Below are 12,101 nucleotides of genomic sequence, written 5' to 3' on the forward strand. Positions count from 1 at the left end.
GAGTAGGGCAGGTAATGCAGGGCAAGGTAGTGTGATCCAAAACAACACCGCTACAGCCGTATGCAGTTTATAATATATATATATAAATATATATATTTGTATAACGGCTGTGACATAGTGATGAACATAAGTTAAAGAAGTAAAGGCTCGACTCTAAACCAGGCGTTTCAGGCAGTGCAGGAGAAATGTTTTCTGTGGGAGACAGTAACTCCCTTTGGCGTTGCAGAGCTTTTACATGCACAGAAATGCTACATAACACAACGAAAGAAAGAGAAAAACCCAAAAAGCATTATATGACCACTTTAACAATATACTTTGCCACACAAAATCACATTAGCCCAAGCATCTTCTTCTGCATTATAATCTCTAAAAAAAACTAAGTTTTCATATCGGCACATGTCAGACACAGCAATAGCAATATATCTGTGACAGGCCAATGATATCAACAAGCTAAAATATCATCAGGTTCTAGTTTCAGTTTGAGTAGGATGTTGGGGCAGTTTGTTTGTGATGGAGGACAACCTTATAATTTTGTGACGTAATGTAATTTTAGCAAGAATACTCCAAAGATAAACTACTACAGAGCCCACCAGCAGTTCATGGGAACTATTAAGGAAGGGATCTGTACAGAAGAAACATTTTGGTAACCATTGGATCAGGCATGGGCGTCAGCAGGTGAGAGTTTCCCTGATGCATCAGAAAGTGAAAAGCAGTTCAAACAGAGGTGCGATGTTCATTCTGTTTGGTTGCCTCTGTGGCTGTATATGAAGGATAATGAACGTGCTGCAGTTTAAAATCATTCTTCTGATATCCTTCAAGCTCTTCAATTTCATTGCTTTTTAAAACATAAAACACACACACGCAAAAAAAACCTCATGATTTGTGTCATTTTTTTACTGCACTTTTCATGCAGAATATCAAATATAACACATATAAAATCATGGTGATTTCTTTCCTCGAAGGCAAGCTTGACGATGTTTGGTGTCCCACGCACAGACAAACAATTTCTCATTTTAAATAATATGAGTGGCTCAATGGTCATACTCGGTTACAGGCCTGGTTTTGTCCTCACTGATCACACACACACACACACACACACACACACACACACACACACACACACACACACACACACACACACACACACACACACACACTCACACACAGAGGCTAACTGTATTAATAGGAGTCTGTTTTGTGTCAAGCAGGTCTTAATAGGATCAGTGTGAGAGACATGGAGCTGTCTGTCAGTCTAAGTTCATTAACTGATGATAGATGACCTGCGCTGAGGGTGTGTGTGTGTTTGAATGTGTGTGTGTGTGTGTGTGTGTGTGTGTGTGTCTGCGTGAGAGAGAGAGAAAGAGAGAGAGAGGTATGTATGTGTGCTTTTGTGTGAGTTTTCCTGCTTGTGTGTAAATTCTCTCTCTCTCTCGCTCCCTCTCCCTCTCTCTCCCTCTCTCTTTCTCTCGCTCTGTCTCTCCCTCTCCCCCCCCTCTCTCCCTCCCTCGCTCTCCCTCTCTCTCTCTCTCTCTCTCTGTGGTGTAATTTATAGCCCTCAATCGGAGGCCTTATCAGGTGCAGGACACATGGATGCCTCCTTCTCTCCTCCTCCTCCACATCTTTCAACTCCTGCACACCAACTTGTATTCCTCTCTCCCCCTCTTCCTCTCCTCACTCTCATCCAATCTCCCTCCGTCTCTTATTTTTCAATGCTGAAGGATGCTTTCTTTAATTGCTGTCTACCCCATCCTCTTCCTCCCCATCTTCACCTACACTTCTCCTGCATCTGGACTAGCTATCATCAAACTCTCCTGCTCTACTTTTTTTTTTTTCTGTAATTTTCATCCCTTCTCTTCTCCTAATGTGTTTCCAAACAGACTTTTCTTTTGCTGGACAAAAACGTATGTGTTGTCAAAGTTTGAAAACATAAAAAACTGTGTGTCCAACTGTGTGATGGAGAATCATGTAGTACATAACTGGCACAATTACCAGCTGAATATTCTTGTAAAATAGTATTAGAAAATACTGATCAGCTTGAAGGGTTGCACACTGAAGTCTGGTTAAAACAAATCTTTGATAGTGATACATAATAAAGAGTCATGCATTAATTCATTACAAAGTTCCTTTTAATAAGTATTGTTATTGTGCAAAATCATCACATTTGTTCCATAAATCCAGGGAAGGGAACACACACTGGGTGTTAATTCAAACAACCAAGTGTGTTTTCCATAAATCCAAAAAATAACATGTATGTTCCCTAAATCCAACTGATTATTTGTGTTTTCAAGATCAAGAGTGTGTTCCCTAACTCCAAACACTCAAATGTGTGTATCTTAAATCCATCTGATCAAGTGTGTGTTCCACAAATAAGACTGATCAATACTGTGTTCTCGAAAACTTTACAATCAAGCATCCGTCCCAAAAATTGAATGATAATGTGTTTGTTCCCCAAATCAAACTGATCAAGTATATGTTCCCCAAATCAAACTGATCAAACATGTGTTCCCAAAATCAAACTGATCAAGCATGTGTTCCCAAAATCAAACTGATCAAGCATGTGTTCCCAAAATCAAACTGATCAAGTATGTGTTCCCAAAATCAAACTGATCAAACATGTGTTCCCAAAATCAAACTGATCAAACATGTGTTCCCAAAAGCAAACTGATCAAGCATGTGTTCCCAAAATCAAACTGATCAAGTATGTGTTCCCAAAATCAAACCGATCAAGTATGTGTTCCCAAAATCAAACTGAACATGTGTGTGTTCCCAAAATCAAACTGATCAAGCATATGTTCCCAAAATCAAACTGATCAAGTATGTGTTCCCAAAATCAAACCGATCAAGTATGTGTTCCCAAAATCAAACTGAACATGTGTGTGTTCCCTAAATCAGACTGTTCAGGTGTGTGTTTCTTAAATTCAAACATTCAAGTCTGTTTCAAAAAAATATATCTGGTCAGTGGATAAACATTCCCTCAATCCAAATGAGTGTTGAATATGCGTTACTGCTGATCAAATGTATGTTCCCTAAAGCCAATTTTCCATCAAGTGATTGTGCCCAATGTTCCCTCTTCTCTTCTCTTCTCTTCTCTTCTCTTCTCTTCTCTTCTCTTCTCTTCTCTTCTCTTCTCTTCTCTTCTCTTCTCTATCCCTATTATGTATTATGTGTTCTTAAAACAGGTAACCCAAACATACATTTGTTGAGGTACTGACTTCCTGTGTTGCTTCAAAAGGCTTCTTTGTAACTGAACCACTTTATTTCTATTGGCCTACAACACTCGCACACACTCACACACTCACACACACACACACACACACGCACACACACTCGCACACTCACACACATGCACTCAAACGCAGATAAGCTGACAATCCAAATGACTCGACAATGAATGTAAGCTGCTCACTATACACACACTGACATAATGGAGAGCCTATTGAGGAGAGATTTGTGCACTACAATGCATGAAAGAACTGTGTGTGTGTGTGTGTGTGTGTGTGTGCGTGTGTGTGTGTGTGTGTGTTCTGTAAGCAAGAGCTGTGTTTGCACATTTGAGGCAACCTGGATGAACTGATCTACCTGTCATGTAGCTGTCGGTTGATGTCAGTGTCTCTCGGCCTCTGTGCGTCTTTCTTTTCCTTCAAGTCCTACATTTAAACAACACAATAGATTGTCCGTCGGTGTCAAATAGTCGTTACAAAAATGATTCATGCTTTTTTCTGATGAGCCACCACTACGGTTAAAGTTTGGTTACGTTTAGACAACTAAAACCAAATACTTTTGGTTTGGAAAAGATGCCTGGTTGTTGTTGGTAGGAGACAAGATGTAAACAGCTGGTGTGTGTCAAAGTCACACATTTTGTATTCTGTCATTTTAAATCTGTAAGATGGTGGTGAACAATATTATTGTATTGCTATTGTTAGTTATGGGCGAATCTTGTCAATCCACCACTTTGGTCCAGACGTATTGTAAATATCTTAACGACTATTAAATGGACTGCGATGATGGCGTTTGGTAATCCCCTGACTTGCCCTCTAGCGCCACCATGAGGTTGATTCTTTTGGTTTTTGGTGAAATATGTCAATAACTATTGAATAGATGGCCATGAGCGTTCCCCTCAGGATGACCTATAATTTCTTGACCCACTGACTTTTCCTCTAGTGCAGTTATCAGGTCACCTGTGACCTTTGACCGATAACATCATGGATCTAGTGTGATGGCAGCGGGGATTAGTGGTCTGCAGGAGGCTTAAAGGACCATTACATTTTACAGAGACACATTAAAGGCTCTACTATCATAATCAATAATGTTTAATGACATGGAGCATGGAGAGAGGATGATTTGCGTTGCTGTAGTTGATTATAGACAGTGTACAGTAATATCATACTGTATGTAGTGTTGGAAGTGATGTGATGAGAGTGATGATCACTCACATGATTACGTGAGTGATTAAAATGTGGATCTGAGGACTTAAGATGTTCACTAAAGCAGCCGCTGAGTAAACTGATGAAATGAAAACACTGGTTTGAAGCACAAGTAAACAAAAAAATGTGGTATAGATTTTTCATTTTGTCATTGAAATCTGAAACGAGTTCTTGTTCATCATTTATCTGCTTGCTGGATTTATTTTTAATCATGATGATTAAAGCAATAACAATATTTATGTGCACATCCTGACTCACCGCAATATATGAAGGGATTGGATTTTGTGGGTTTTTCCAAATTGTAGTTTTCCTTTCCTTCTCCAGTTATACCCTCCGAAACTGTACTTTTCCTTTTAGATTATTAACTTTCTGTTATATCTTCCTGAATCGTATTGCTATGTTTTACTCCGTCATCTAAATCCCTGTCTCTCTCTCTTTCTCGTATAGATATGGAGGAGAGAACGGGCGCAGGGTCATGGACAAGTGGAAGTCGTTCTTCTAAGGTGACTAACGACAGCAACACGACAATAATCATTTTGACTTTAACTTTGACTTTTATTGTTAAATGCAATTGCTTTTAGCATTCTTAATATTACCATTAGAAGTACTCCTATCTGCTGTTATTATGAATAACTAATACACTGGGGATGTCCTGACATGTTACTCAGACTTGTGAGGAGACTTTGGAGGAAAACTGTTGCAGAGATGGATGCATTTCCATATTTTCAACATCAACATGCACGCAACATAAATCCGTTTAGGTGGTGTGCATCATAGCTCCTTGACCAGCATGACGCCCAGAGAAAGAAGTATTTTCCCTGGCAGTGTTATCAGTCTTTATAGTGCAGATCCAACAACCATCAATTCAAACTCCAAACTTGTTTTACAACATCTGTGGTGGTGGTGGGTTCAAGTCTGCCTGGGCACCTTTGTTCCATCTCTCTCCCTCATTTCCTGTCTCTCTGCAGTATTGTCTCTCGTAAAAGCTTTAAAAGCCCCCAGTAAACTGTTTGACATTTGATGTATTACATATTGCTTATTATTTTTGACATACACAAAAGAAAGATCTTATCTCTCTTTTATGCTCTTTAATGACATAAAGCCACAAAGCCGACAGCAAATTTGGTAAAAAAACAGCCCAAAGAGCGCTTGTGCAAAATGTTGTGCACAGTAGGCAGCCTAAAAAGAAAATGCATCAATATATAAAACAATATAAAAGGAGGTTGGCCTTCCAAACAGTGCCTAGTACAAATATTAATTGCCTCAAAATGATATATCAGTAAATAAAATAATATTGGGCTTCCTGACACCATTAGATGACGACACACTTTAAAGGAAAAACATGTTTAAATGGCATATGAACTCTCAAGGAGTCTCTCAAATAGTTTGTTACAGTAATGTGTTTCTTTGTAGTGCAAATAATAACACATTATATCTTGTTATATCTTATGAACAGTTTGTATTCTAAGCTTAGCTGTTAGCTAGTTATGAACCAGCCAGAACAGTTATGTAACAAGAAGGAAAACACAAATATAAATATGACTCTGATTGTCTTTATCAAAGGACTTAGATTAAGTCATCCAGCAGTGTCTCTGCTACTGCTAGTGCTAATTTTAGTTACTACAAATAGTGCTACTTCTAATATACTGTTGTCTCTTCCATGACAGGTATTCCTATGATCACAGCTGTTTCTGCTGCTTATTGTATGACAGCTACATACAATAAGTAACTATAATTGTCCATCCCATATGTCTGTCTCTTCCTCCAGAGTTATGCAGATGGGTCTCAGTACATGGCATCACATGACAGCCTCTCACCTCCGTACACCAACTCCAGGCTAACAGGTACACAACAGGCTGAGTGTGTGTGTGTGTGTGTGTGCTTGTGTATGTGAGTGTTTGTTGTTATTATTTTACGATGCACTTCTTTCTTTCCATCAACTTTGGGTCAACTGCTATGTTGGGTTTGGATCTGATGGTGTGTTATGTGTGTGTGTGTGTGTGTGTGTGTGCGTGCATGTGTGTGTGAAACACTCTCGTACACTGGAGGAGACAGGTCATCTGGCATGCAATTTCTCTCTCTCTCTCTCTCTCTCTCTCTCTCTCTCGGCCCGCTGTGTGGAAAACGCTCGGCAGTGTGTGCTCATTTACCCATGATGCTCTCTGCCTCTGGCTCTCTTCACTGTGGCGCCAGTTGTGAGCAAATGGCCACTGACACAGATAATCTGCCTCTCTCTCTCTCTCTCTCTCTCACACACACTCACTCACTCCCTCACACACACTACTCACACACAAACACACACTCAGTCACACAGACATATAATCACCAAAACACACACATGCAGATGTATTCACACACACGGACACACACACACACACACACACACACACACACACACACACACACACACACACACACACACACACACACACACACACACACACACACACAGAGCTTAATTACCTTTGACTGGATGCATCAAATATGGAAGATGTCAGCTCTCAGCTATCTGACTCTACCTGCTCTCTTTCTGTCTCTTGCTCCCTCTCTCATTTGTTAGTTTATAATGTGCTCACTCTTTCTCTTGGGAAACATTAGATCTTAGACATTTCATTTCGAAGCCACAAAGAGATCACGCTTGTGTGTTTGATGGATTTTCCAGGTTGTAGGCTTTTTAGATGTGTGTTTTCTAGATGCAACGACTACCATCCGCATGGGACTATATTTGTATATGAAGTTTTTTGGCCAAAACGCGTGGACACCTTCACATTTAAGTGTCATTTCATAACTATGAGCATTGATATGCTGCTCTTGTGCACTCAGTCACAAGAGCATGGGGCTGAGGTAGGGTGACCAGGTGTCTCGCTTTGTGTGGGACTGTACAACAATTTTTTTGTCCCTTGTCCCACGTCCTACATACAGAGACGATGGCCCACATTTTGACTAGTTGTAGTTTTCAAAAGTCAAACCACTGCAGGACAGATGCTTTCTTAAAACTGACTTCTATCCAGTGTCTGCGAAGAAAGAAGGGAGGGCTTCTTTCTTCACAGCGATGTCAATCAAACTGGGAACACGCTGGTAAAGCTCAGGTTAACCCGTCAGTTAACAGCAGCTGACAATAAGGCAGCAGCAACTGAAATAACTAGCATTTACCACGCTGTGCAGCACTCCCAGTTAGAAAGAAAAATGTCACCTGGTCTTACAAAAGCAGCGGGCTTCTGAATAAACAAGAGGGCTAAGGATATGTTAGTTAAGTTAACTAGACATCTTATCCAAATTCCTCTCAGCATTGGTGTTCCACGTGTTCCACTTTGTCCCATTCAAACATTCCCATTCTCTGTCCCACATTTGGTCTGTTGGGATTTGGTCACCCAAGGCTGAGGTGAGGGCTATATGCAGGCCAGTCAAACTCTTTAACGTCAATCTTAAAAAAAAATCTGACTTTTCTCTTCCTAAACTGTTGCTGCAAAGCACACTGTTGTCTAAACTATGATTTTGTGATGTAGTAGATTTGCCTTCATAGGAACCATATTTATTTATTTTTTTAAGTTTTAAGACTTTTCCTTATCACATTTGTGTTTTATTGGCTCATAGCTAATAACTTGATGTAACCATCACAAGCTGCCACAAACCACTAAAAAGGTTTGTCCCAGGGCAGGGTGATATGGCCTTAATATACTATTGCAACTTTTTTAAGCTATATTGGAATACATGGTATATATTTTGACATTTTGAAATCACAATCACAATGTTTTTGACCAAATATTGTCGAGATTAACTATTGGTACCTTCACAAAATATCAACACAATGAGAAGTGTGTAAAGCCAAGTATTAGAAGTAGAACTGTCTAGCAAGTTGAGAAAATTACATCCCCTTACTGTAATGCACCATTAAAACCAGGAAAAGACCACACTCATGCTGTATCACAATATAATATCCACATATGGATATATTATCTGTTATGAAAGTGTTATTTGTGTAAATGCGTTAAGATCAAATATGTGTGTACAAATGAGATTCTCTCTGAAAGTGTCCATTTGTTACTTAAATCAGCTGAAACAAAACTAAACAACATGAAATGAAATAGATTCAAAATTCATTTTAACCATTAATAATAATGGAGCTAATTCTTTAGATTGTTCAGTTAATCGTGAATGCACACCGAGTCGAATAAGGGAGAAATATATAATGAATAAAATGAAACAAAAGAAAAGAAATGTAAAACTCTAGAGTTTGGGATTCTATGCTGGAGTGATCCATTGTGTGCGCGATGTGTTGTGACAGTGTTGTGATTATGGTATGTAGCTGCAGAGGCAGAGAGAGAAGAGACGACGCAGAGTCAGAAATGGAAATATTGTATTCTTCATCTGGCACACGGGAGCCGCAATTTACTTTGATAATGATAACACTAAGAGACAGAGACAGCCAGGGATATGGAACACACACACATACACACACACACACACACACACACACACACACACCCGCGCGCACAGTTCCACTATTGCCAACAGAGTTGTAAAAAACATCCTTTTTACTTTCTACCCATGACTGTTCTGATCTGGTAAAATCAGATTGTCTTCTATGCCTGTTGGCTTTTTGTATGTCCTGATGGGAAATGTAGTGTTTCAGTATCAGTACCACCCCACAGAGCTTTCACTAATATCAGTGATGGTGCATTACCCAGTTCTAACCCCGACCTTACTTCTTTCCACAAATGTTGGAACACAAATGGTCAGGAGGAAAAAGTCATTAAGCTTTGACTTTATACACAGACTTGACTCTCTCCAGTGTTGATGGCCTCAGGCTGCAGTGTAACTTAGGGTCACTTAGACTAAAGTCACTCACTTGTTGGTGATGGTTGATAAATGGTTGGTTGGGCATTACATGCTAAGGTGTTTCTGAGTGATTGCCATGTGTTTGCTTGGTGGTTGATAGACAGTTGTTGGCTTCTTGTTCTGGCATCCCAAGGTGATGGCTAAGGCTGCCTAGATCTTTTTGGGTGTTCACCACAGTGTTACTTGCCCCATTAGGCATGGTCTCATCTTCTGTGCACTCTTTGAAGGAAAGTTTACCCTATGAATGTTAGCCACATCAGTGAGTTAGTTCGATTTTGGAAAACATACTGCTTTAACACATGTTTCAATTGGAAGCATCCAGGACTATCAGCAGTAAAGAGTATTAGGTCCTGAACTGTATTTAGGGTTAAAAAGTTGTGTCTTTGTAGTGCAGCTGTAAGATGGTTCAACATCTGGTCAGAATGTGTCCAGTTTTTTGTAGGTTGGTTTGTCAGCAGGATTACACAAAAAACTAATGAAAGGATTTCAACAAAACTTAGATGGAGGCTGGGTCTCTGCTGGTGCAGGACAGGATAAAGTAACAGATCCAGGAATTGTTTCTCACTTTCTTTAACATTGCGAGATTTGTGTTTTTCGACATTTTCCTTAATTTCTCAGGGAAAATGTATTAATCTTGATGAAAAAAAATCAGGCAGAGGTGGATGGAATCAGTGACTGAGTACAGTTTGACAGGACAGTTCAGAGAGGTGACAGGAAACGGGATGAGAGAGCAGGGGACTGACATGCAGCAAAGGGCGACAGGTCAGACTTGAACCCTGTACATGGGACATGTGCTCTACCAAGTCAGCTACCAGGGCCCCCATAGTGTAATCTTTTAATATCTAAAATAAAATGTTCATACTCTTTTATAAATGCTATATATTTGTTTTCAGATTGGTTGTGTCATGACCTTAACTTCATCTTTCGCATGCGGGTAAAACCCATAATGTACCCAAATACAAGATGTCTTCCATGCCGGCATTTTACTGTCGGGCTGTATCGTAACTTCCCCCACCCCTTCCTACCTCCATGGCAGTACAATATGAAAACAGATAGACCAGGAGTATTTCAGTAAAGTCCCAAATTGGTATAAGGTGTTACAAAATAATTTTCTAGTCTAGTCTAGTCAGTTTAATTGTAAGGTGGTTGGATGGGGGGACAGAATAACTGAGCAATTGACACAAACATACATTATTGATACACTTTTTATACTGATTGACAGGAGGATTACAACTTTTTTGGGAAGCATACAAAAGTTATTTGGTTGATCATGAAAAGAAAATATCTTTATGGTCATAAACTGTACTTTTTTTTTTTTTTTTACATTTTAGGAGGGTGGTTAGCATGACAAGAGCGTACAAACCTCTTTGTTTCAGAATCATAATGAAATTGTCCTGGAATTTTTAATGAAGTACTTACCAGTATATCTACATGTGCTGTTATTAGTATATAATGTGAAGAAGACTGTGGAGCTGACACAGCTCTGAGTAGCACCTGCACTACTGGGTTACTAACCCTGATGCACTTTGTGAAAATTCATTAACAAAACGATCAAACTAGTCAAACTGTATATTGGGTTTAATATGGTGTTTATCACACAGTTTTGGCAACACGAGCTGAACATCAACGGACACTTAGAGAAACATCTGAGCACAAGCACCAGTCTTCACTTTCTTCTGTTCTGTGAAGCTGTTCCAAACACGACGCACTTCATTTGTCTTCGCCCCATAATCCTTTGAATTTTGTTTGATGGACTCTAATTAGTTCAGATTATTCTGCAGGTTTGAGACTTGAGATTCTCACCTGAAATGAACTCGAGATAAAAGAATAGAGAATAGAGAAACAGTGCAGAGTTTAATGAACCCAACCTGAACATGTTGAGTGTGAGCACAGCCTCTCTCTCTCTCTCTCCTCTTGCTCGCTCGCTCTCCCCCTCTCTAACCTTGTCTGTCTTTCTTAACCCCCCCACCATCAGATTAGAGTGATGTTATGCTCTAGATAATCAGCGAAGGGATTAGTGTCATCTCAGCGACCCCACTAGATTAATCTGCCCACACACACACACACACACACACACACACACACACACACACACACACACACACACACAAAACCACAGTACTGATCTAGCATTTAAAAGATGTCTGTGTTTATGTGTAAAACTGTCTAAATGTGGACCTGCACTTACAGTACACATTATGTTTAATGAGTACATGTACCTTGTTGTGTTGTGTGAGCGCTTGTATGTGTTTCATTAATATGTATTTTTGTGTTTATCTTCATGTGCACATATGTGTTTTAATGATTATTTGGTCTGTGTGTGTGTGTGTGTGTGTGCACGTTTGTGGGTTTGTGGTGGTGTGTGTTTTTGTGCACGTTGGCAGGATAGTGTGTCAGTCTCTGAGTGTGTGATGTAAGCTTCTTTATGTATGTGTTTTTATGTGGTTAAATTCTGTGTCTGTACCTGAGTGTGTGTCACTGGCTTTCGAGTTTATGTGTATGTATTTAGTATGTGTTTGTGTGTGTGTGTGCGTGTGTGTGTGTGTGTTGTGTAAATGAACCCATGCAAACTTGTGTGAATATTTCAATGTGTGTATGTGTGTGTCTGTTTAATTTGTCTGTCTTTGTATCAGAGTGTGTGATGCTAGCTTTCATGTGTTTGTATGAGGATACATGCATATTTGTGCATGTGCGCTTATGTGTGTGAATGTGATTGAGTGTATTTGTGCTCTCTGACTGGTGTGTGTTTGCGTGTGTTTGCGTGTAAATGTAGAGGTATTGTATGATTCTACCTTTCATGTGTTTGTATGTGGTTATACAGTGTGTGTGTTTGTGTGT

The 12,101-nt window shown here is 39.6% G+C and overlaps 1 protein-coding gene across 1 annotated transcript in view; it reads left to right on the forward strand.

Moving 5' to 3' along the window:
• Positions 1–12,101, forward strand: part of LOC141005823 (transcription factor 4-like) — a 232,452-nt gene that overhangs the window by 51,423 nt on the left and 168,928 nt on the right. Inside the window, 2 exon segments of the mRNA XM_073477860.1 lie at positions 4,872–4,927; positions 6,193–6,268. Coding sequence (XP_073333961.1) covers positions 4,872–4,927; positions 6,193–6,268 — 132 coding nt within the window.

Source organism: Pagrus major, chromosome 12, assembly GCF_040436345.1.
Source record: "Pagrus major chromosome 12, Pma_NU_1.0".
Lineage (NCBI taxonomy): Eukaryota > Metazoa > Chordata > Actinopteri > Spariformes > Sparidae > Pagrus > Pagrus major.